Source organism: Magnolia sinica, chromosome 17, assembly GCF_029962835.1.
Source record: "Magnolia sinica isolate HGM2019 chromosome 17, MsV1, whole genome shotgun sequence".
Classification (NCBI taxonomy): Eukaryota; Viridiplantae; Streptophyta; class Magnoliopsida; order Magnoliales; family Magnoliaceae; genus Magnolia; species Magnolia sinica.
In genome coordinates, this window is record NC_080589.1 from 66,717,600 (window position 1) to 66,741,049 (window position 23,450).

The 23,450-nt window shown below is 40.4% G+C and overlaps 1 protein-coding gene across 1 annotated transcript; it reads right to left on the bottom strand.

Moving 5' to 3' along the window:
• Positions 1 to 764: 764 nt before the first annotated feature.
• LOC131230362 (short-chain dehydrogenase TIC 32, chloroplastic-like) lies at positions 765 to 23,114 on the bottom strand. The gene is made up of 8 exons (XM_058226244.1): positions 22,949 to 23,114; positions 17,090 to 17,321; positions 16,027 to 16,106; positions 10,394 to 10,553; positions 7,563 to 7,641; positions 4,519 to 4,603; positions 3,007 to 3,053; positions 765 to 1,049 (listed from the first exon to the last, which is right to left on the bottom strand). Exons 1-8 carry the CDS (start codon positions 23,052 to 23,054, stop codon positions 891 to 893), a joined length of 948 nt encoding a protein of 315 aa, XP_058082227.1. The 5' UTR covers positions 23,055 to 23,114; the 3' UTR covers positions 765 to 890.
• Positions 23,115 to 23,450: the final 336 nt, after the last annotated feature.

Sequence of the window (23,450 nt, forward strand, 5' to 3'; positions counted from 1 at the left end):
ACCATTGGTTCTGTCCCCCACAAGTGATGAACTTTGCCTAAAAAAATCATAAGAAAATTTTAATGCATGCAGTTTTGAGGAATGGATGGACGGTTCTGGATGGAGTCAATGGACAGATGATCTGGATTACACAACCATGGGCCCCACTTGCCAGAATTGGAAATCCATCTATGTGAATGGATGTGGGCTGCAATTCATATGATTTGCTGTCATTCGTTGTGCACATGGGTGGTCTATTTACAGTGGTCCAGATCATTCATCTGGTGATCCAGTGGAAGATGGGCCCAGGATTTGTAATGAACAATGAGGCTGTCTGAATACATCAGACGGTTGCGATTGTCTAATTGGTGGGCCAGATGAATGGTATGGTTGACTGATGTGGGCCCCACCTATTCTGGACTGAGAACACTGCCATAGCAATTCTAGCAGTCCTTGCACAGGTTCAGCCTCTCTAGGAGAAGTTTATGGGGCACACATGGTTGGTGGGAATCTTAACACATTTCATAATGGGTTTTTGAGAATTTGAATTTTTGGAAATGCGGTTTAAGCTTGCAGCTTCCAAGCCCTCAATGTGTGCGTGCCAACGGACCAGAGAAACCGACTTAATCATGCTGTGTGATCAATGGCATGCAGATGAACAATCAGAAACAAGATGGCAATGGCCCACTTTCGATGTATAAGCCCTCCGTTCGGCTGGCTAAGATCGTGGGCCTTTGTCACGCTTGGGCGATGACCCACTTCAAAGAAAATATCCTACTAAACTGCTATCAACCAATCAAAGTCTATATATACTATACATATATAAAACCTCCAGTGCTTTTCTTAATTTTCAGTCTTGCATTCCGTTCATTTCCTAGCATTCTTTGCTTGTGCCCCACTCCACAATAGAATCAACGGGTCAAATCCAAGCTGAAATCCCACAATTTTTTTGCCAGCTCCGCATCGGTACCCTGGGAGCTTGGGGTGGCTATGTTGCTGTCCATAAAATACTTGCCGCTTACTCCTTGGACCTGCGGATGCAATGCCACGTAGCATGTCGTTGCAGCCCCCTGCAGCAATGATCAATGTAAGCATCTTGATTAGACGATCAGTGCAAGCACTTTGATTAGATGGTGTGCGAGAACAGATGGACCTTCGGCTGAGCAAAACCATGCAGCCCCCGCAATTGGAGAAGTAGATTGTTCATCTGGTGGGCCCCATTATAGATGGGTCGTGCTGTGGAAAATTCTCTGTTGGATGATTGGAATGGTCCCACTGATGGTCTACAAAAAGGACGGTTTTACCAGTGGACCACATGCAATGGAGATATCCACTGATCATGTGACTATAGATCTGCATTGGGTGAGATTTTCAGGTCATGACCTACCAAACAGAGCCCACCAGATGAGCAGTCTGGATTTAAGTGGGACCCACCCTGTAAGGTTTCTGGTAGGAACAAAAGGTTAAAAAAAAAAAAAAAAAACCTGCTTTGATTGATTGAATGTATTATAATTCCTCCATGCAGGGTGTAATAAACAAGCCATCAAAGGGATGATATACCTCACTAGATGCTATGGTAGAGAATTAATTACCCACAGGCAATGGTATAGACTGTGGCAACATACCACCTTTACCGCCACCATTGCATTTATTTAGGAAATCAGCACCACAAAAATGACAGGTCCTACCATAAAGATTGCCGTTCTAAAAAATCACGCCGACCTGCTTACTAGGTGGGCCACAATTGAATGTTGAATCAGATGGTTGTCCATTGATTACAGTGTGGCCCACCTGATGAACAAACTGGCCTGATTTCTGAGCCAACGATTTTCATTCTTACACAAGTGGTATCTACGCAGTAAAGATGCTACAGTAACAAAAGCTGTGCCGCCTTGCCTAAAGGTGATAAGTTCTCTTCTTGTATGCATGAATGCATGGTCTGCTCGCTCACACACATATGTATGTGTGTATGCATGCAAACACATGCATATATGGTTTAAGCAGCCATGAATTGAAGCACGTGACTATGGTTGAAGCACTTGGAAAGAGGATGAGGAGAAGACCTAGAGGACTTAGACCCAGGCAGTGAGGATGGTGCCTTAAACATGAACGGTGGGGCTATAACTTGGGTTTCGGTCAACCTGAACCGATTAGGGTCTAGTTGTCAAGGTCCTCAAGTTGGGTTAGGGCTGGAAAATGGCAACCTGATTTGAATCTGGGTGGAGCAAATTCCTGTTAGGTTGGGTTAGGAACAATCACATGTATTTGGAACAGGTTAGGTTGAGCCTGGTTAGGTATGGAGGAATTGGGGTTGGGCACGTTGGGTTGGATTCGAGTTGGGTCGGGTCCTGTTGGGTTTGGATTGACCCTGAACCTGACCTAACCTGGCCAAGCAGCAACCTAGGAGAGAGACAGATGGCACACTTGAGCTTTAGATCTCCCTCGTTTTTGCTCATGTTTGGTATGGATTTCACACAATTATCATAGTGGGACCCACAGAGCCTTTTTTGTATGGCCTCCCTACTACTATGTTAGTGCCTACTACATGCAAAGAGAGAAATTTGAGCTGGCTACTTGCATCAAAGAATTGTAAAGATGTGGGTAAAATCTAAGCTGTGGAAGGTTTTTTAAGGATGAAATCTAAATGGTACGCTGGACCACATTTTCCAGTTCCCAAAATACTCTTAATTTTATTTAAAAAGTCTTCCCATGTCCTTTTAATATCCAAAGTTTTCCACCTTACAATACTAATTGCGGGGGGCAAAAATATCCAAAAGCAGCTCACATTATATACAGTATGGATGACAGGTGAATCTAGATCTATAAAACCCAACCCCAAATAGCAAGCCATCTATGATGATGGGACGTTGATCATGATACATGTATGACAAAGCATGCATGTTTGCATATCTATGCATGCACTCAAATGCATGTTCTGTAGTGATTCCAGATATATGTACGTTTTCATGCAAATGCTTTGGCAACAAGGACGGTCCAATGGACTCCAAGTCATAACTGAAAACTCACCTGGGGAATGTTTTTGAGTACGTATTTACCAAGCATATTAGCAATGCCTGCATCAAACGACAGAAGAGAGTTGTTAATATAACCTTAAAACGGAAATTACATGTGGTATTTCTTAACTTATGGACGAAACATGAATGGGCTAATCTAGCACAATTTTTCCTTAAGAGTCAACTCGAGAGAAATTGGAAAAACTCTAGTCTACTCACCAAGACTATATTTCCTTTAATGGCCCAAGATTCATGTATTTTTCATATTAAATATTAGATATTACCCAAAAAAGAGAGAGAGAGAGAGAGAGAGGTCGAGTTCCCTGTTTGTTTCAAATAGCGAACTTCCCTGTTGCGCACGTAGTTTGTTCAGATGGAGCCCTTGTTGCTTTATCCAAGCCATTGATCTGACCGCCCACATCATGGATGATCCATGCCCCCTCTTTTTTTTTCCTCACAAAATAAGGCATGGGAACCCTTGCATGCCCACCCCTTTTGCTTTTATACTTTAAGAAATTTTAATTATAAAATTGCCACCACACACTTAAGTAAAACGTGACCCCACTCTAAAATAAGCAATCCAAACCAAATAACACCAATCTAAAGTATCCATCATGTCCAAACTAAATAATAACTAAGAAAAATTAAGGCATGGGAACCCTTGCCCCAATGTTCTCCTTTATTGGAGATCAAGGAAAATGCGTACCTATTAGAAAACCAGTTCGGGAAAGTTTTGGGTCATGGTCCATCCATGGTGGACACATTAAATCCATGGTATGAATCATGAAACCATGGGTACACATCAAATCAATGGTATGGATCATGAAACCATGGGCGCATAAACATCGATTTGGCTACCCTGTAATTCCTTACAAGTTAAACTACAAGCATGAGGATTTGTTTCTGTATGAAAAAGGATCAGGTGCTATGAAGTACTTTTGTCTCCATAAGCATCCAAAATGTTCTTCATTGGGTTTGTGTATAAACCATATCTCAAAAAGTTCAGACATCATGTGGGATCATTTCCCCGCGATTGGAGGACTTCTAATGATTCCAAATGGACACTTTGATAGATGTCCAATCAACAGCTGAAATCAATGGCCACAAATTCTCCAAACAGTGGCTATGATCACCCATGTGTTTGATTTTTTGTGTCTGGCACATCCATAGTAGGGCCCCATATCTCAAAAAGATCACACATCATGTGCGATCATTTCCCCCCAATTGCGGGTGATTGCGTGCATCTGCAGGGAATAGTCTCAACTCAAAATGGGTTTTATATATATATATATATATATATATATATATATATATATATATATATATATAGAGAGAGAGAGAGAGAGAGAGAGAGAGAGAGAGAGAGAGAGAGAGAGAGGCCCAACAGATTAATGGTCTGGATCTCATACACGTGTGCTTCATATCTAAGCATAAGCATCTAGCACTAGACCCTTTCCGTTTGTGAATATTCAACATGAAAAATCCAAGGGGATGAAATTTACTATAGAAAATCATAGCAATTTACCATTTAAAAAACCATGATGCCGCAGAAGATTGGTGACGATAGCTCCTGGATGGACTGAATTGGCAGTTATCTCCACCCCTTCTTCCTGTTCAAACAAAGAAGGATGAGCAACCACAGCCAGCAATACTCAGTGCAAATATTCAATAGAAAAGAGTCTGATGGATTCTGAACTGAATCCAATGCATTGAGATGAGGAGTTGATATACAAACAAAATAGGATTATACAATCTGAGACACCCTAGATTATTATCAAATTGTGGGGGGGGGGGGGGGAGGGCGGCTCCAGTGGTACTGGGCAGACGTGGGCCCCAGTGATTTGTCCACAACACCTAACCCATCTATCAAATGCATCACCTCAAAAAACCCCTGGCACCAAAAACTCAAGTCTGATCCAAAACTAAGGTGGTCACAGAAAAGGAAATAAGCCGGGAGGGAATGACCAACCTTGAATTTCACAGCGGCCCACGTGTCACAAAACAGCCTGAATCTTCGCCATCTGGACTGGACAAAACGTCTGAATGGCCTTGATTATATATACAACAATATGGTTGCCCCCCATGCAAAACAATGGTGGGCGTTGGTTCTCAACATGTTCCCTATGCTGGGGCCCATCTGAGTTTTGAAGCCAGCTAATTTTTTGGGCTCTGGAGGTTTTCTGAAGTGACGTGATGGATGGGTTGAATTCCATGAAAAAATCACAGGGCCCCACATCTCAATGTTACCACCATAAGCTTACGGTGGTATTGGTACCACCGGAGCAAGCCCCCGTCGACGTGTCTACCGTCCAGGTGCTTGACACTCTAGGACATGGCTCATATAGCAAGGCTTCAAATATTGGTATAACCCCAAAAGAAATACATGCCACTACAGCCCCATATCGGCCTGTATTGGACCCCTGTATCACGTATCAGGAGGTGACATGGCCATATCATATTGGATATTTAAAACCATGCCATATAAAAACTTTCTACTAGTCAGCTAATGCACACGGCACCCCATGGCAGCGTCATGAACAAATGCAATACCTAGGGGTGCAAATGAGGCTGATCAACCTGATTGGTCATTGGGTCCAACCCAAGAGGGTCTGGGTCCAATATTTAGATACATGGGGGGATCTAACCCAGACCCAATGGATCATACTTAAATGGGCCAACCCAGACCCAAGAAATAGTTAATTGCATACGTGCGTTTTTTGTTTTCTTTTTGGGCTAACACTATAGCAATAGTTCACCACCTTTTTTTCTAAAATGTGGTTTAAGCAAACCACTATCTGTGACAATTTGGACTATGCAATATGGAGAATACAACGAAAATCATGCTACTGAAACTACCCTGACCACTTGAATTTACCCGTTGAATTTGGACCGTTGGCCCTTTTAATTTTTTACCATCCAATTGATAGTTACCACTAATTGCACGGTATGGAGCATTATTTGTGTGAAAAGTCAATTGTAATTTCTATACCCGACCCAAATCCACCCCATCCGATAAATGAGTTGGGTTTGGGTCAAAGAGGACTCATACTGTACGGCCACACGTGTGAACCCATAGGGTTGGCTGTACGGCCCCACCTTTACTCGTTTGGCCTCATAATATCCAAACAATAAAACCCTGCCTTCTTTTGTCCAAACCCTAACCGTAAACCCAGAAATCTCAAATCTTCCTATTTTCCCAAATTACCAAACCCTAGATCTTCTCAATCTTTAATTAAACCCAAATCCCATTCACTCCATCCAAAACCCTAATTCCCTTATCCTAGTACCTAAACCCTTTAACCCCTTTACCCAATTTACCCCATTAACCCTAATTCAAAATTTTCTCAAATTTTCCTAAAGCCATAATCTCACCGTAGGTAGTATTAGACCTTTCTCTTTGAAATAGGCTTCACCCTATGCTATTTGGATGTTTCAACATCCATTAGATTCTAGTTTCCCCTATTTGATCTTGTAAGATGGTGCTTGGTAACCTAGGCTTGAATTATGCATGATCTCCTTTTGGAATCTTGGTATTTGTGATGATGGTAGCAAGTTTTGTGATTTTTATTAATTAATTTAACTTTGCTGATTGATCTCTCACAATATTTGAGTTCATGCATCGGTCCTACATCAATTTTGGATCCGCCTCATTTTTGGGCTTGTCCTAAAATGAGTTGGCGAAACTGATGGACGGAGTTGATTTCTCATGAACTTCTTGGTGGGCCCCACACAACTTCCACCTTCAAGAGCTCCAGGGGCATAGGAAAGTCACACCCTGCTATATGTTAAAATCCTCTTCGCTGGAATACCTCTTCCATGATATTTGGCATGTGGCAGGCTTACAGCAGCCTTTATAAATTGGTCAGTTCCATTTCTTGTATGCAGATTATTGCAATAAATTTCTGTATCTCCATCTATTATATAATTTAATATAGTTTTTTCCTAGTATTTCACTTGGTTTAATATTTAGTGCCTGTATATTCCTTGTGTCCACCCATCCAGCACTGTGGACTGCCCATATCAGATACCATGTCCATGCTAGACAGAAATCTTTGGGTTTGTCAGTTTGGTGATAGACGAGAAATGCGAACCAGACTTGAAAAAATATTATATAAAAACAGTTATAGAATCCTCTCTGGGGCATTCAAGACCGGGCCATTCGTCAAGTAGGCAGACTGTGAACACACCTTGGCCCAAGGATCAGGCTGGCCCATTCATTAGGTGGGCAGTAGGATGCACAAATCCGTTAACTGTGGACTGTTGGCCAATTTATTTTAACTGTTAGTTTTTATTGTACATGTGTGGCCCACCTGATGAGCAGTCGCACCTGCTGTTTTTAGCTGACGCACATACACTGGACCACCTGATGAACAACCAAATGTTGCACGCATGTCCCACTCACATGGGTGCTGCTAATAGGACTCCCAATCCTCTATGAAATGAGTCCGGTTAAAGAAATCCATTCTAAAAACCTACATTGACAAAAAGGTCTCAAACAATATGCAACATCTAAGTTTTAACTTCTCATGCATCATTTGAGAGATTGAAGTTTTTGAATAAATCGAATACCTTTAGACGTCTAGAAAGCTCATTCGCATGCAATATATTGGAAAGCTTTGACTGGCCGTATGCGTAGATGGTACTGTACCTGTAAATAGAGCAAATCCAAAGTAAAATAAAGAAAAAAAACATATCTAATTTTTCCATAGGGTGGAGCATTTCCACAAAAGGGGGCTATATTACATTGTGCATTTGTTGCACTAGACTAAATGTGGTGACACTTCCATGTGCATGTGGCATATTGTGACACAGCCACTACTCCCAAAGGCGAAATATAATAAGAAATAAAGAGTTAAGACAGGAAAGATATGTGAAATACCACCTTACCGGTGTTGATTTCATGTCCCAACATGCTCTACCAACAAGGTTTACACCAAGAAAACCAAGCTAAAAACTTTTACTAATATGCAAGAATTACCAAGGTTTGGTTTCCCTTTTTCCAGAGTCACATACTTTTAAGCGGAAAAACATGAATAAAAGAACCTAGACACAATCTACATTCAATGAATTTAGACACAATTTAGATACAATGAATATAGACACTTTATTGTAGATAAAACGAATTTAGACACAATCTAGATACAATGAATCTAAAAATAACATAGACAAAATGAATCTAGACAAAATCTAGATACAATGAATACGACAAACTTAGACACAATCTAGATACAATGGATCTAGACACTTTATTGAATAATGATCAAATAAGGGGTATGTTTGTGGGTCCCCCAATTAGATCATCCAATCTAGCCATCCAATCTCAAATCAGACTCTTTCGAGCCTTTTTGCTATTTTCAAAATGATCTAAGAACTTCTCTACTAATGCCATCACTCGATCTATCTCGTCATCATACTATTGGAAACAGAACACAGGCTAGAATTGTCTTGATATGTGCACGGCTACAACGATTTGGTCCGGACAACAAAGCAGAGCAAAAAAAGAATGGAGCAATCCGACAATCCACAAATGCCAAAAAGTGTTGATGTGCATGGCTATATAACAATTTGATTCAGACCACAAAGTGGAGCAAAAACAATGGAGCAGCCCAATAATCCACAATCCAACCATCACAGGAAGGAAATGAACTCCTTAGATCCAACAACATAGATGGAGACAGACAAACCTTGATCTTGATTAATGCACAAGATTGCCGCAAGGCAGGTGAAATCTGTTCCTCCTTCTATTTCATGTTCTCTCACGTAGGGACAGGTTTCAGGTAGGGGTGTACACGAACCGAGCTAGCTCGGTTAGCTCGCTTGACTCGACTTGAAAAAGCTCGATTCGACTCAGTTCGAAGCTGAGTTCGAGCCGAGTCGAGCTGATTTTTTGAGCTCGAAAATGAGTTCGAGCAGGCCCCAGCTCGACTTGACTCGGATCGTATCCAGCTCGAATCAAACTTGGATCGAACCAGTTCGGTGACTCGGTAACTTTGCCATTGATGTTGCTCACCAAGTGTTTGATAAAATGACTCAACGAAGTGTGGCTGGTGGTAGCTCTTCAACTTTGCCATTGATGTTGCCCATGCCAAACTTACCAATTTGCATTCTTCTAAAAATGTCCATCATTTAGTCACCGCTGTTGTTGGTAGCTCTTCAACTTATTCTTTTTCCCTTCTTGAAGATAGGGTGTTACTGCTGCTACTCTCCTTCTTTCTTTTCCTACCTTGAGAAATATGCAATCCAGGGCAGATATTCGATACTTCCCAGTAGACCTGTAAATGTTCCTTAACTCATGAAATGCCTCAACCATTGCCTTCAAATGCCTTGTCTTTGCATCTAATTTAGATGCCAACTTTGCATTACTTGGCGTCTATTCAACATAGAATTCGGCAAAGATTAGTAGTCCAGCAATGTAAGCCAAATCCCACAAGGTGATACTCATCTCCCTCCAGGCAGATGAGTACTATTCATTGAGTGTGACCATGACTCGACCAACACCTTCATAGTGTCAACACGTTGGTTGATGTCTTAAATCTGAAAATCAACAGGTATGTACACGAAACAAATACCCTTTTTTTCTTGGTTTTTATGTTGCTTAGAAGGTGTTTGATAAAATACCTGTAAAACCATTGCTTCTGTTTCACATACAGAGGGATTTTGAAGGTGCAATCCAGGTGTTTGTGGAAATGCCTCAATGGCGAACTTGGCTCGATCTTGGCTCGAACTCAGCCCAAGCTGGCCCGAGCTGCTCACTGAACCAAGCCAAGCTGGCTAGTCAGGCTCGAGGACCGAGCTGAGTCGAGCTGAGGCCAGCTCGACTCGGTTCGACTCGATGTACACCCCTAGTTTCAGGATTGTAAAAACACCCAAAACCTCCCTTCGGTGTTTTTAATAAGCAGCTCATCCATAATAAAAGAGTTGTATTTGGAAACTTACAAAAAGAGAAAAACCCTCCCGAGGGCCATGAGAGCTCTCCTAAAATGGGAGGTCGTATAGCTCCCTGAAGGAGCATATGTCACACACCAAATATCATGCACATTAATCTGGACAGTTTAAATCGTTGGCCCATTTGTTGATAGAATATAGCCCAAAATTCACTTTGACCATCCAGTTTCATTTGATGAATTTGGACCGATGATTATCTTAGATGTCCACTTGATGCCAACCAATTGAATGGTTAGGATTGTCCTGTCAGTGCAAGTTTCTATGTGATGTCTTCAATGGGGCCCACAATTCTAGATACTCTCTAATACTTTCTACTAACATCTAAATTACGCCACATGTGGTGGATGAGCCACCACCATGTTTACACAGCATCACATGCACAAAAGAGTCAGCCGCCCTGGCGGGAAAGAACCAAGAAGCCTTAAGAAACTGTATATGGTATGGCAGAACATTACCCGGACTGGTCATTGATTTTATCTTTATCAAAATGGATTCCTTCACGGTATGTAAACTTGTGACCTTCAGACGAAAGGTTAACAATTCTTCCTTCTATGTTACTTTCGCGAGCTGTATTTTTCATGGTCTCCAACAAAAGCTCTGTCAAAAGAAAGTGACCTGCAAGATGCAATACAAACGTGCAATCTAGATTAGTTATTTACATTGAATATGAATGGGACTCTAAAGAGATGTAGCTAAACATGAGATTTTCATTATACAATTCCAAGAGAAGAAAATTTATAGGAGGCAGAGTTCTCTATCCGTAATGAATAGGGAACTTCGATACTCAGTAAGGACCCTTACATGTGGGGTCCAAGGTTCAGTGATACAGCTGTTGATTTAGTGGGCCCTGTCATAAATGGACCATGCCACAGAAAACTTGTTCCAAATCAGAACATCCTAGCCATCCAATCTTTGCCCTCTTTCCATTCAATAAGAACTACTTTTTTCTTCTTGTTTTCTTGCCTTATTTCAATCCAACAATCAAAGGGTCAGGATTGTTCCATTGGGGAGATTCTTAGGGCATAGTCCATTCATGGTGGGTCCACTGGATCAATAGTTTGGATTGCCAAATTGTGAGTTTGCATGTACAAAACTGGTGTTGAATAGGGAAGTTCCCTATATGTTACAGATGGAGAACCATGCCTCTATTTATGGATATTAGAAAGAGAATTCACATCAAATATGACTTGATTAAGGATTTCAATGGTACGGGCGTATAGTTATGTGAAGCATGAAGGGAAAAGACAACAAATTCAGGTGCAGAGCGAGGGAGTATCTTTTCCAACAACAAATTCAGGTGCAGAACGAGGAAGTATCTTTTCCAACATGGTCTGAACTTTTGAAGCATGGACCAACATGTACATGACCCCATGTTGAACATATAAGCTCCCCATTCTATTTATCGATGTTAGAAAGAATACTCAAATCACATCCGATTAGATAAAAGGTGTCAACAAGTTGGGCTGGCAACAAATTGGGGGCGGGAGTTGGGTAGTGTCTGTTTCAGAATGTCAGCAAGTATAAACAGCTAGAAGTGAGAGCGAGAGCATGAGTTTGAAGTGCAACTCAAAGAGTGAGAGGCAGCTGGGTGGAAGGTTCATGTAACTAAGGTGGGGCCAGCCTGTTGGGTCCTTGGCCCCGGCTTGTCACGGATCAGGCTTGGACCTAGATCACTCAGGCCCCCGTATGGTCGCATAATCGTGTGTGGCTCGTGTCAAGGTCAATGATCTGTTTGGTTGAGTTGGGTCGGGCTAGGCCAAGATGACAACAGTGTATGCAAGTCCAATATGTATTAGATATCATTAACATATGTATAGAAATAGTATAACGGGTTCAGGCTCGAGAAACTTATTAGTAGGGTCAGGCGCATGCATTGTATTATTAGGTCATGCTCAGGCTGTCGTTGACGGGATCCAAGCCCGGCCTGTTGACAGCCCTAGATTAAATATGCACCATTGCTGGAAATGAATCCAAGGGTACAATATCATCATCCCTGCCTGTAGGATGAGCAAATTGGCATGTAAGAGCTCATCAAGAACGTTACAGGCTAAAAGCACAGTAGATAAGGTTTTTCCAATAATAACCTTATAGTAAACAAACAAATATGAAATTGTGTTTATTTATAATATTATTGAATAAAGTTAGTGCTTCATCAGCAGCACATAGATTCTAATGAGAACTTCTCAAATGTCTTGGATCGTCATCATCTAAGCCTCATCCCAATTAAGTGGGGCCAGCTGCATGAATCCTGTTCGGATGTCCACTCTATCACAGGCCAGGCCTTTAGTTAGGTCATTGGCCATCCAGTCTTTTCTTACTACCTCCATGCACATCCTTTTGGGCCTTCCCCTTGCCCTTTGACAGACTTCAACTTGTACCAACTCACTATTACATGGTTCTTGGTCTCCGTTGCACAACAAACCATCTAAGTCTACTTTCCCTTATCTTATTACCTATTGGAAGTACTGCTCCTAAGTTCCCTTGAACTCATTCATTTCTAATTCTATTCTTTCTCGGCTTGCCACTCATCCATCCCAACATCCTCATCTCAGCTACACTCATCCTATGAACATGTTGTTCTTTAACCACCCAACATTCTGTCCCATAAAGCATGGCTGGTCTTATAACTATCCTATAAAATTTCCCTTTTAGTTTGAGTGGTACATGATGATCACATGAACTTCAGATGCACATCTCCATTTCTTCCACCCAACTTGAATTTTAGGCAAACATCCTTGTCAAGCTCTCCACTCTTATGAATTATTGAGCCAAGGTATCGAAAGTGGTCATTTTATAAAACTTCTTGATCAACAATCGTCACTAATTCCTCTTTTTTTTTCCTTTTGAAAGATCTAATTCCTTGTTTTCACTCCTAGTATTACTAAAATTGCACTCCATATGCTATGTTTAGTTTGACTAATTTTGAATCCTTAGAGATTCTAAAGCATCCCTCCATAAATCTAGTTGTGTTTATACCCTTCCTTGTCTTCTCAATCAAAACTATGTCACCTACAAACAACATACACCATGGGATCTTCCTTTAAAATGCCTCATGAGCATATTCGATCAGGTTGGGGTAAGATCGAGTTTAGTTAGGCAGTGACCGTGGGGCCCACCTTAATGTATGTGATTTTACTAGCTCATTTTAGGGCATGGGCCTAAAAATGAGGCAAATCCAAATCCAAATCCAGGTGGACCCCACCAGAGGAAACCGTGGTGATTCAACGGCCACCATTAAAAACTTCATAGGGTCTACTGTAATGTTTATTTGCGATCAAGGTCACATAGACCTTAACCAAAGACACAAGTTCAACGCCGACCCCTAGTGTAAGCCTACAATAATTGGTTACTCACTTGTCTCTCTAATAGTGATCCTCACATTTGTTACCACTCCATCATACATATCCTTAACAATGTCAATATATCCTTTGGAGACTCATTTCTTTCCCAACACCCACTAGATTAACTTTCTAGTCTTGTGCTTTCTGGAGATCCTTCTCTCCCTAAATTTTTGGAGATCCTTAGTCTTTGCTTAATCACTCTCTCCCAAAGTTTCATACTATAGCTTATAAGTTTAATCCCACAATACTTAGTGCAGCTTTGTATGTCTCATTTTTCTTATAAACAGGTACCATGCCACTTTTCCTCCATTCATCTGGCATTTTCTTTGATCTTACAATCTTGTTGAACCACTTTGTCAACCAAAATAATATATCTCCCATACACTTCCAACCTCTATTGGTATACCATATAGTCCAAAGGCATTTCCTATTTTCATCTTTCTCAAAGCTTCTTTCACTTTAGATATTCTAATCCTATGAAAGTGTCTATGGTATCTAACATCATTTCAGCTTATGATTCCTTTTATCCTAATGCTTTCAAAGTTATTGTCATTTAATAAGTTTTGAAAATAGTTTCTTTACCTTTCATTGATCTCATTGTCTTTTACTAGTACCCTCTGGTTATCGCTTTTAATGCATCTAACATGATCCATGTCCCTACCCTTCCTCTCTCTCATTTAGACAAGTTTGAAGACGTCCTTACCACCTTTTCTTGTTTCCAACCTATTGTAAAGATCATCATAAGCCTTATGTTTATCCTCACTATTTTCTTAGCAGCCTTTTGGCATTTCTATATAATTCAAAATATCTATAGGCATTGAAACATGAACGTTTTATGTGAATAGATTTTTTTACATCGTCATTCCATTACTAAGTTTTCTTATATGATTGGCTTTTTCCTTTAGATACTCTTAACTCTTGCCACTTTTCTGATGCACTCAACCATCTCATTCTACATAACATTTACTTCTTCCTCGACATTCCATTTTCCTTATTCCATCAATTTATTTCTAAATAACATTGTTCTCTCCTTTTAAATTCCAACATCTTGTTTTTGGACAACTATTAATTTAACTCCATTTCTTTCATTCTTCATGTAAATATTCATAACCATTAACTTATGTTGCACAATCAAACTCTCTCTTGGTATAACCTTGCAATCCTTACATATTGATCGCGGTGTTTTCCTAAGTAAAAAGAGATCTATTTGGCTTGTATATGATTCACTTTTGAAAGTTACTGAATTTCATCTCTATTTTTTAAGTATGCGTTTACTAGAGCTAGATTGTATGCTATGGTGAAATCAAGGATGGCATCCCCCATCTCATTTGTTCTTCCAAAGCCATATCTCCACATATGCTCTCATATCCTCGACTTCCTTCTCTTACATGACCATTTAAGTCTCTTCCTATAAATATCCTTCCTCCGTTCGGAATTCCTTGCATTAGTCCATCCAAATCCTCCTAGAATTGTCTCTTGAATCTATCCTCTAAGCATACCTGCAAAGCATATGCACTAATAACATTAATTATCTCCTCTCATAACACAAGCTTTATTATTAAAATCTCATCACTTACTATCTTAACATCTACAACTTTATCCCTTAAATATATACCTATCAATATACCTACCCTATTTCTATTATTGTCATTTCCTATGCACTAAAGTTTATATCTATTTCTCTAGTTTTGGCCCCTTTTCACTTGGTCTCCTAAATGCAAGCTATGTTAACTCTCATTCATTTCATTGTATCTACTAACTCCATACTCTTACCTGTCTATGTTCCTATATTCCATGTGGCAAGACGAATCATATTCTTGGCGTCCAAAATGGTGTGGGAACCCTTGCCTACTTCTCACAACAACCGGGCGTTGTTGTGGCATGTCATTTCTGAGGGACGCCCTATCTTAAATGTCTTGGATGACGACTGGATATTCATTAGTGTATGATCAATCAGGAGTTCTAGGTTTGATGTGACAAACCCAAAACTCCAAATGAGGTTTTAGATTGTGTTTTTATGCAGTCTAGAAGTGGACCCCACAATCTTCCTAATCAATGAAGTGGACCCCACAAATACTTTGATCAATCAGTTGGTGTGTATGGCCATGCTGTTGGATTATTTCATGTATTTAGTAGTTTTTCTAGAAAAAATAGACAATTCAGCAACTGTCTATGGGCATCTTTATATTTGTCACTTATTATTTGGACCATTTTTTGGGTACTAAACGTCTGAATGACACAATTAATCCTCTTTGAAATCCTTAGTTGGCTTCCAGATGAGCCCAAGATCATGCAATTTTGACATGAATTGAGTGAGTTATGCCCAGAATCTCCGAAGTCTTCACAATTTTCTAATACATAACTGTATGATGACTGTAAACCCCAAATGGAAACTAATACTCCAATAGAAATGACGCTTATACTCAGAATCCACATACAGTTCTGTGCATCTGGAAACTCAGTCTATATCCATGCCCGGAATCCTGGGATTTCAGATTTAAATGCCAGTCCTGCATCAAACAGCCAATTTGATACTGGACCACCAATTCAATGGCGAGGTTCATTCCATCATTGTGATTTTGGTGTAGGATCTATGCACAATGGGGTCCATGATTTAGATGGCATGGATTGACATACATGTATGAAATGCGTACAGTGGATTAGTCACCGTCATTTAAGAGATGGTGTGTAGCAGTTTAACTCCAAGCAAAAGGTCATTTCACAGGCACAAACAATGCAACACATACCTAAGTGGTTTGTCGCAAACTGCAGCTCTATGCCATCTTGGGAGAGAGTAAACGGACAAGCCATAATTCCTGCATTGTTACTTCCAACAAACAAGACAGAAATTACCTTCTAGTTTATAATAATACTGAAATCAGTTTCCTAATTCCACGAATGGGCATATCAGGCCCTGACATCACACAAGATATCCAGGCCATTAATCAGTTGGGGTCACTGGGCCTGTCCTAAGAATCAGACCGGTTAACTCAATAGAAGTGCCAAAGTGTATGAAAAATAGTGGACAGCTTAACATACACATGCAACCCACCTGTGAAAGTTGACTGGCCTGACTCTTGGACCAGAGCACATATATAGATGCACCCACCTGATGGATGGTTTGAATATCACACACATGTGCCCTGTTGGCACATTTGTAGTGAGTGGGAGAGCTAGGGATCGACTCATTTAGCAGACATCCCAAAAAGCAGGCTAGAGAACTACAGAAAAGATAAGGAAATCCTTTTTTTTTTTTTAATAATCTTTTGTCAATGATAAGGCATGGTTCAAAAACCCACAACTCAATTCAACTATGCATTTCGCCAGGCAGGTCGACTTGAATCAACTCGATATTTAAACTATTATAAATTAAAAATAAAAGGAAATCATTATTTCAGATAGGTCTATAACATATATATATATATATATGAAACACCACTTGTCATGTTGGTTAAGGGCAGTGTTTTCATTGTTGGAGGTCAAGTGTTCAGATCATGCTCTTCCCATCTATATGTTTTCTAAAAATCATTTTCACCATGTGAGTGACTCGGTTCAAGTCACATCGAGTTGACCAAGTGATTGAACCAACTCGTCAAGTCTTCCCGAGTCAATGTCAAGTCAGTTACAGTAATGAGTTCCCAGTGACTCTGCTTGGATCTCACTGAGTGAAATTGACTCGGCCAAGTTTTGACTCGAGTCAGCGAGTTTTAGAACTATGTGATAAGGAAATCCATGCTCATAACTGCACAAGGCAAAAAAATTTATTAAAAAATGATGATTGCAGTCACTACTATTCTTCGAATATCTTACATTAGAATGTTCAGTGGAAGATCCAAGGAAATGAATTCCGATGCGAATTTCCTCACTGATTCCATTGAGCTGAGATCTAACTCCATTACATCAACTTTAGCAGCAGGTATTTCCTTGATGATGGTTTCTTTGGCATCCCTTCCAGCAGGCAAATTCCTAACCGGCATCACCACATGAACGCCATGCAATGCAAGAACACGTGCTGTCTCAGTGCCAATACCGCTAGATGCTCCTGCAATTATGATTAAGATGAATGGATATGATCATATGAAAACAGACTTATGATTAAGATGAATGGATATGATCGTATGAAAACAGACTTACATGAATACCAGAGACTTGAACGACATACCAATGCCAATGCTCCACATGTGTCCAAGATCCAAGCTTTCCATGTAATGGTCACATTGTCTAAATCATCTGGCTCATAAATCAAGCCAGTTTACTCCCAAGGCAGGCCAAAAGAAATGGACAGGAAAAAAATCATTTGGGCTGTCCTTTCAGTTTATGGGCTCGGAGCTACCTTGGATGATCAAGGAATGTCGCCTATCTCATGGAAACATCAGATCTTGGACCATGTCCCATATAGGTACACGTCCTAGCATGCAGATCAGCAGGTCAATGCACGTGTGGGCTTAGCAAACTTACACAAAGAAATAAATCAGATCATCCATGAATTTACAAAGCATCCACCAAAGAGGTGAACTCCAGTGGTACTGAAGAGATGGGGCCCACATGGTGTATGTATCACATCCAACCCGTCCATCAGATACAGTCCCTCAGTTTACACCCAGGGCCTGAAAATCAGTGATCCAAAAACCTAGACAGGGACAGCATGAGGAACAAGGGGATAGGGGACGCCTACCATTGATTCTCACTAGGGTCCACCTGTGATGTAGAACAGCCCGATTCTTGTCCTAACCTTTTGTATATGGCAGATTAAGGGTCTGGACAGCCTGGATTCTCTACACAACATTCTGGGACCCCACACAAATCAAGGTTGGGTGTTCCCTCTCAACTTGTCCCCTCTTCTATGGCCTACCTAAGTTTCCATTGTGGCTATCTTTTAGCCATTATTGTAGAGGAAGAAGGCGCATCTAATGGAAGGATTGGATGTATTGAATAGATCACATGGACCCCACTTCTGCCCAGTAGAATTGTAGCTTACGATAGTACTGGTACCACTAACGCACCCCCCTCCACCAAAAACAACAAAGGGAAAAATATTGCATTTTCACATGGAACAAAAGAGATTGCATACCGATGATTCTCACTTGCCCATTAATGGTGGATGGAAATTCCCATCCACATGCAAAGTGGGGGGTGGCAGGATTCTCACTTCGCACATGCATAGGGATTCCCGCTCAACATGAATGGGCAAGTGGGAGGCATTGGTACACAATCTCCCGTGTAGGAATTGGAAAACAAAGTCGGACTTGCAGCTGAAAACTTTTAACTTTTGTTAGATGTTGCAACTTGCACGTGATGTTTAGGCAATTACTTCAAGAGGAATTATATAATCCTTGACCAGAGAATATTCATGAATTTCAAGTTTTCAGTTTGTGGGTCCATGATCTGTTGATCCAGACTATTCATATGATGGTCCAAATGTAAATAGCGCACACCAAAGGATACTCCAAACCCGTTGATTTGTAGCCAGCAACGAGACAGAGTCTTTCTACATTCAACTGAAAAATTGCCTGAACTGAACCATGCACTAGGTTCGCTAGCATTGCATGAAGTGCAGACACCTCGCACATGTGTTGGAAATCTGAGCCATGTACTGGGTCGGACCAACTACGAAGATCACTTGACCAAAAACTCGGGACGTTCAACTATTAGCTAGGTCACAGGTAGATAGTCTGTTTCATCCAGGCCACACATCACATGTGTATCAAAGGAGGGCCAAAACATACCCCAATTACGCTTACGAATCTCTGGGGGGTCCACAAATCCAATCGGGTGATGTTTATAAGCCTTTATATCAACCAGATTGTTACATTGAGGCCTTTATACAACTGTACAATAAATGCATGCCATACGGTTGTATACAAAGTCCCATACAGTTGGAATAAATCGAGTCAGTGTTGAATTTGGAATCTTTATTTCAGATTCCTTATTTAAAATACATTCTTTATTTGCAACATTGAGTACAATGAGATAACTAACAGTGGTCCAATAGGGTGTAAGCATGAAGGAATAATCTCTACAATATTCTAGAGATTGTAGAGAACTGTATAAAAGCCCAGGGCCAAACGACCATAACAACTGATATTTTATTAAATTCAATTGAAGTTTTTTGAGGCTTCTTTCAATTTTGTGGTGTGTGAGTGTGAATAATGAATACTATTTTTATGCTAGTAAGATCTCGGATTCATCCAACAGTCCCTTGTTTGGACTTTATAATCAATCATGCAGCGTATTAGAGTAGGTGCAACTTGGGCAGGTTGGATCAGGTTGAGGTTCAACCCGAGCCCGACCAGACCTCAAGAGGACCCAACCCAAAGTCCTCAATTCAAATCAGGTTGGCGTTTTCCTATCCAAACGCAACCCGAGGACCCGAAGTCAGGTTGGGTCAGTCGGGTTCAGGCTGACGCAAACCCAAGTTGCAGCCCTACGTTGGAGGGAGATTTGAACTCCAATTTGATTACATATCCATCACAATTCTCTAAGGTTCAAGTTCTTTCCCATTTAATGCACCACATCCATTGTTTTTATACACATGTCACCTACCTGATAATTGAACATCCTATTTTTGGCCAAATGATCAACTGCTGGGCCCACCCAATATGTGGCTGTGGAGAGGAGTGTGGGTCCCTTTCGATACACAGCCGCATGGAGAGGTGTGCATGCGTGGAGAAGGGATACATGTGGGGATAGCAACTTTCAGCTTATTCAAAACAATGACCATTTTCAAGCGGACAATGCCAAACTATCGAGTCATAATTGTGGTAAATCACAAAAAGTAGAGTCTTTTATACTTTAATCGCATTCAGAACACATATCTACATCTCCATAGTTTCCATCAACCAGAACTAGTAAAATATACATACATATATGAAAAGGCACTAAACGATCAGCAAACAGAACACACAACAATCTACTGTTAGGTAGAGCAAAGATCCAGTACAAATTGTCTGTACCTTATTAAAGAGCAAATTCAAATGCAGGGGCCCAACTGTGATCAACAAAGACCATTGGATATGTGAGGTCTAATGTAGATTGCGTACGAACCAAAAAAAGAAAAAGATGATTGGAGAATCACAGCCATAGAAGGGCAATAAAATGGAGGTAAGTGTTAAATGGTCATAGCTCCATTTGCAGACCCTTATTTGAACGCATGCAATCATTCACTCAGAGTGATATTGGGCCCACGTGAAATCCATGATGGACCCCTCAGATACAATGGTCCATCATGATCATAGGTGGGCCCACTTGGGCCCCACTTATAATTAGTTCCATGCTAAGCTGCAAAGAATTTGTACTGGATCATGGCTCTGGGTAATTAATGACGAAAACAAACTTTTTTCTATTTTTTTATGTCCAAGCACAGATATCTTTGCATAAATACATAATAAATCCAATAGCAACAAAAACAACAATATGATAAATACAAAAATGACAAAAATAAATAAATAAAATAAAATAAAATAAATTCAAAGAGATGACCAGCAAACAGCATCGAACCCACATGTAATAATGTAAGAAAAAAAGAAAGGATAGAAAGAAGAAGATTTTCTTAAGAGAACTCATTACCTACATGCAGTGATACCACAACTTGTGGTAGCATACCATCTTTCCTAGGGGTGCAACTTGAGTGGGTAGGGTCAGGTCGGGTTGAGGGTCAATCCAAGCCCAAACTGACCTCAAGCTGGGTCAACCCGTGGCCCGGCCGAAACCAAGACCTAACCCTAGGTAGTAGGTACCCAAACCGATGTACTATATCATCAACCCCAACCCATCTAAGGTTGGGTCAAGCCCATAGTACTCTTTACTAATAGTAATAATTTAGTATCTTATATTATAATTACATTAAATATAATGATTTATACCATATATGAAATAAAGGGTCATGTCCGAATCCAACTTAACCTCAACCTGACTTGATCCAACACGACCAGACCAAAATCTCAGATTGGACCAATCAGGTTTGCATTGAGTTCGACCCAAGTTGTGCCCCTAGTTGGGTTGGGGATTTCCTGCCCAAATCCAACCCGACAGACCAAAATTTCAGGTTGGGCCCATTGGGTTCTGGTTGAGCTCGACCCAAGTCGTGCCTCTAGTCAGATTGGGGATTTCCTGTCCAAATCCAACCCAACCTCAACTCAACCTGAACAGACCAAAATTTCAGCTTGGACCCATCGGGTTCTGGTTGAGCCTGACTAAATTTGCACCCCTGATGTCTGCCAGTATGCCACTTTTGTATGAAATCAGTACCATGAAGGCTTGTTTCCCAAGCCACCCTACTTAGGGATAAGGCTTAGATGATAACAATGAAGATGGCTTGTTTGGCAGCATGGACTTAGAGGGATTTGCAGGGATTTTTTTATATTTTTATTTTTTTGATAGCAAGGATTTTTGAGGGATTTAGATTTAGAGGAATCAAAATCCCTCAAAAGAGCCTTCTTCGCATTCCCACTTCAAAGCTGATTTGCAAAATCAGCTTGATTCCACGGGTTGCAAAATCCACTTGATTACATACGATTTAAAATCCACGCTACTAAACGAGCCAGAAAACCATTGGCCCCACCAAGAGCTTCTCTAAAATCAGGCTGATCTGCTCAATATGTAGGCCACACTTGTATGTTGATTCAGACTGTTTGTTGTCCGTTGATTCCAACGGTGTGGACTACCTGATGATTGAACCAGCCTAATTTTTGTGCTAGATGATCTTCATGGTGGGACCTACTGTTTTCATGGTATTGATGTCCTACACAAGTGGCATGTTGGCGGGAAAGATGGTACAGTATCTTGTCTGTGGGTAATCACCTTTCTTTTCTTCAAACATCCAAACACCAAATATCCATAGATTTTCAATCAACCCAAATCCCAAAAGAAAAACTCCAGCCATTGACCAGCAAACAGCACCGACACAATTCTAACCATATCACAAATTTTAAAAAAATGCAATCTTTTCACTCTAATCACATAAAAACCAATCTTTTCTCATTCAAAACATCCAAAAGCCCATATCTCCATACTTTCTCAATCAACCCAAATCCAAAATAATAATAATAATAATAATAATAATAATAATAACAAATCAACAAAAAGACCAGAAAACAGCAACAAATACACAAAAAATTACCCAAAAAAAAAATTTCATTTAAAACATCCAACTCAATCAAACCCAAATTCCAAAAGAAAAACTCCAGCGACTGACCAGCAAACAGCACCAACTCAATTCTAACCATATCACAAATTACAAAAAATGCAATCTTTTCACTCCAATCACATAAAAACCAATCTTTTCTCATTCAAAACATCCAAATCCCCATATCTCCATACTTTCTCAATCAACCCAAATCAAAATAATAATAAATCAACAAAAAGACCAGAAAACAGCAACAAATACACATAAAAATTTACAAAAACATGCAATCTTTTCTATTCCAATAAAAAAATCTCATCTAAAACATCCAACTCAATCAAACCCAAATTCCACCACCAACCTTCCAAAAGAAAAAGAAAAAAAAAAAACAGCAAATGACCACCAAACACCTCTAAGTATATCACAAGTTACTAAAAATACAATCTTTTATAATCAATTCACATCGAAAGAAAAAACACAAATCAGCAAAGCAAAAAAAAAAAAAAACTATCTAATGGCCAGAAAATGAAAATTCAAAAAAGACCCACCAGTAACAATGGCAACCAGGCCAGTTCCATCAATCCCATCTGTGACTTCCTCAGCCGTTGAACATGCTGAATACCCAGATTCACCTTTTCTGCCGAAAATCCACATACCTTCCCTTCCGTTTCTTCTCCCAACAGACAAATGTCTACCCCCCACTCAAGAAAAAGAAACCTCCAGAACCCCACTCAAGAAATACAAACTGCATGTCTGCATCATTCTCTGGCCGTGTACATGCTCTGGTTTTCATTTTAACCAAGTAGGGTCCACTTTTGGTAATCCGAACCGTTGGAAGGACGGGCCCCGGCATACAATGTGGCTGGTATAAGAATCGTAACTTGATGTCCTAGGATAAGAGGATCAAGAGAGAAATGCTATATTGGAGGATGGGATCTTCCTATACTTGATATTTCCGGTGCATGGGCTATCCATGCCAGCTTGCTTCAGATACATGGCCTGGATCACTGAAAAATGGACCCCACTTGTTGAAGCGAGAACCCGAGTGAA

Bases quoted from the DNA above. Each gene is read 5' to 3' on its own strand.
- LOC131230362 (XM_058226244.1), bottom strand. From the start codon at position 23,054: ATGTGGATTTTCGGCAGAAAAGGTGAATCTGGGTATTCAGCATGTTCA. The intron at 16,107-17,089 runs GTAAGATATTCG...GTTTGTTGGAAG, and splicing joins CTTCCACTGAACATTCTAAT to TAACAATGCAGGAATTATGG. The intron at 4,604-7,562 runs GTATTCGATTTA...TTGTTTGAACAG, and splicing joins AGCTTTCTAGACGTCTAAAG to GAAGAAGGGGTGGAGATAAC.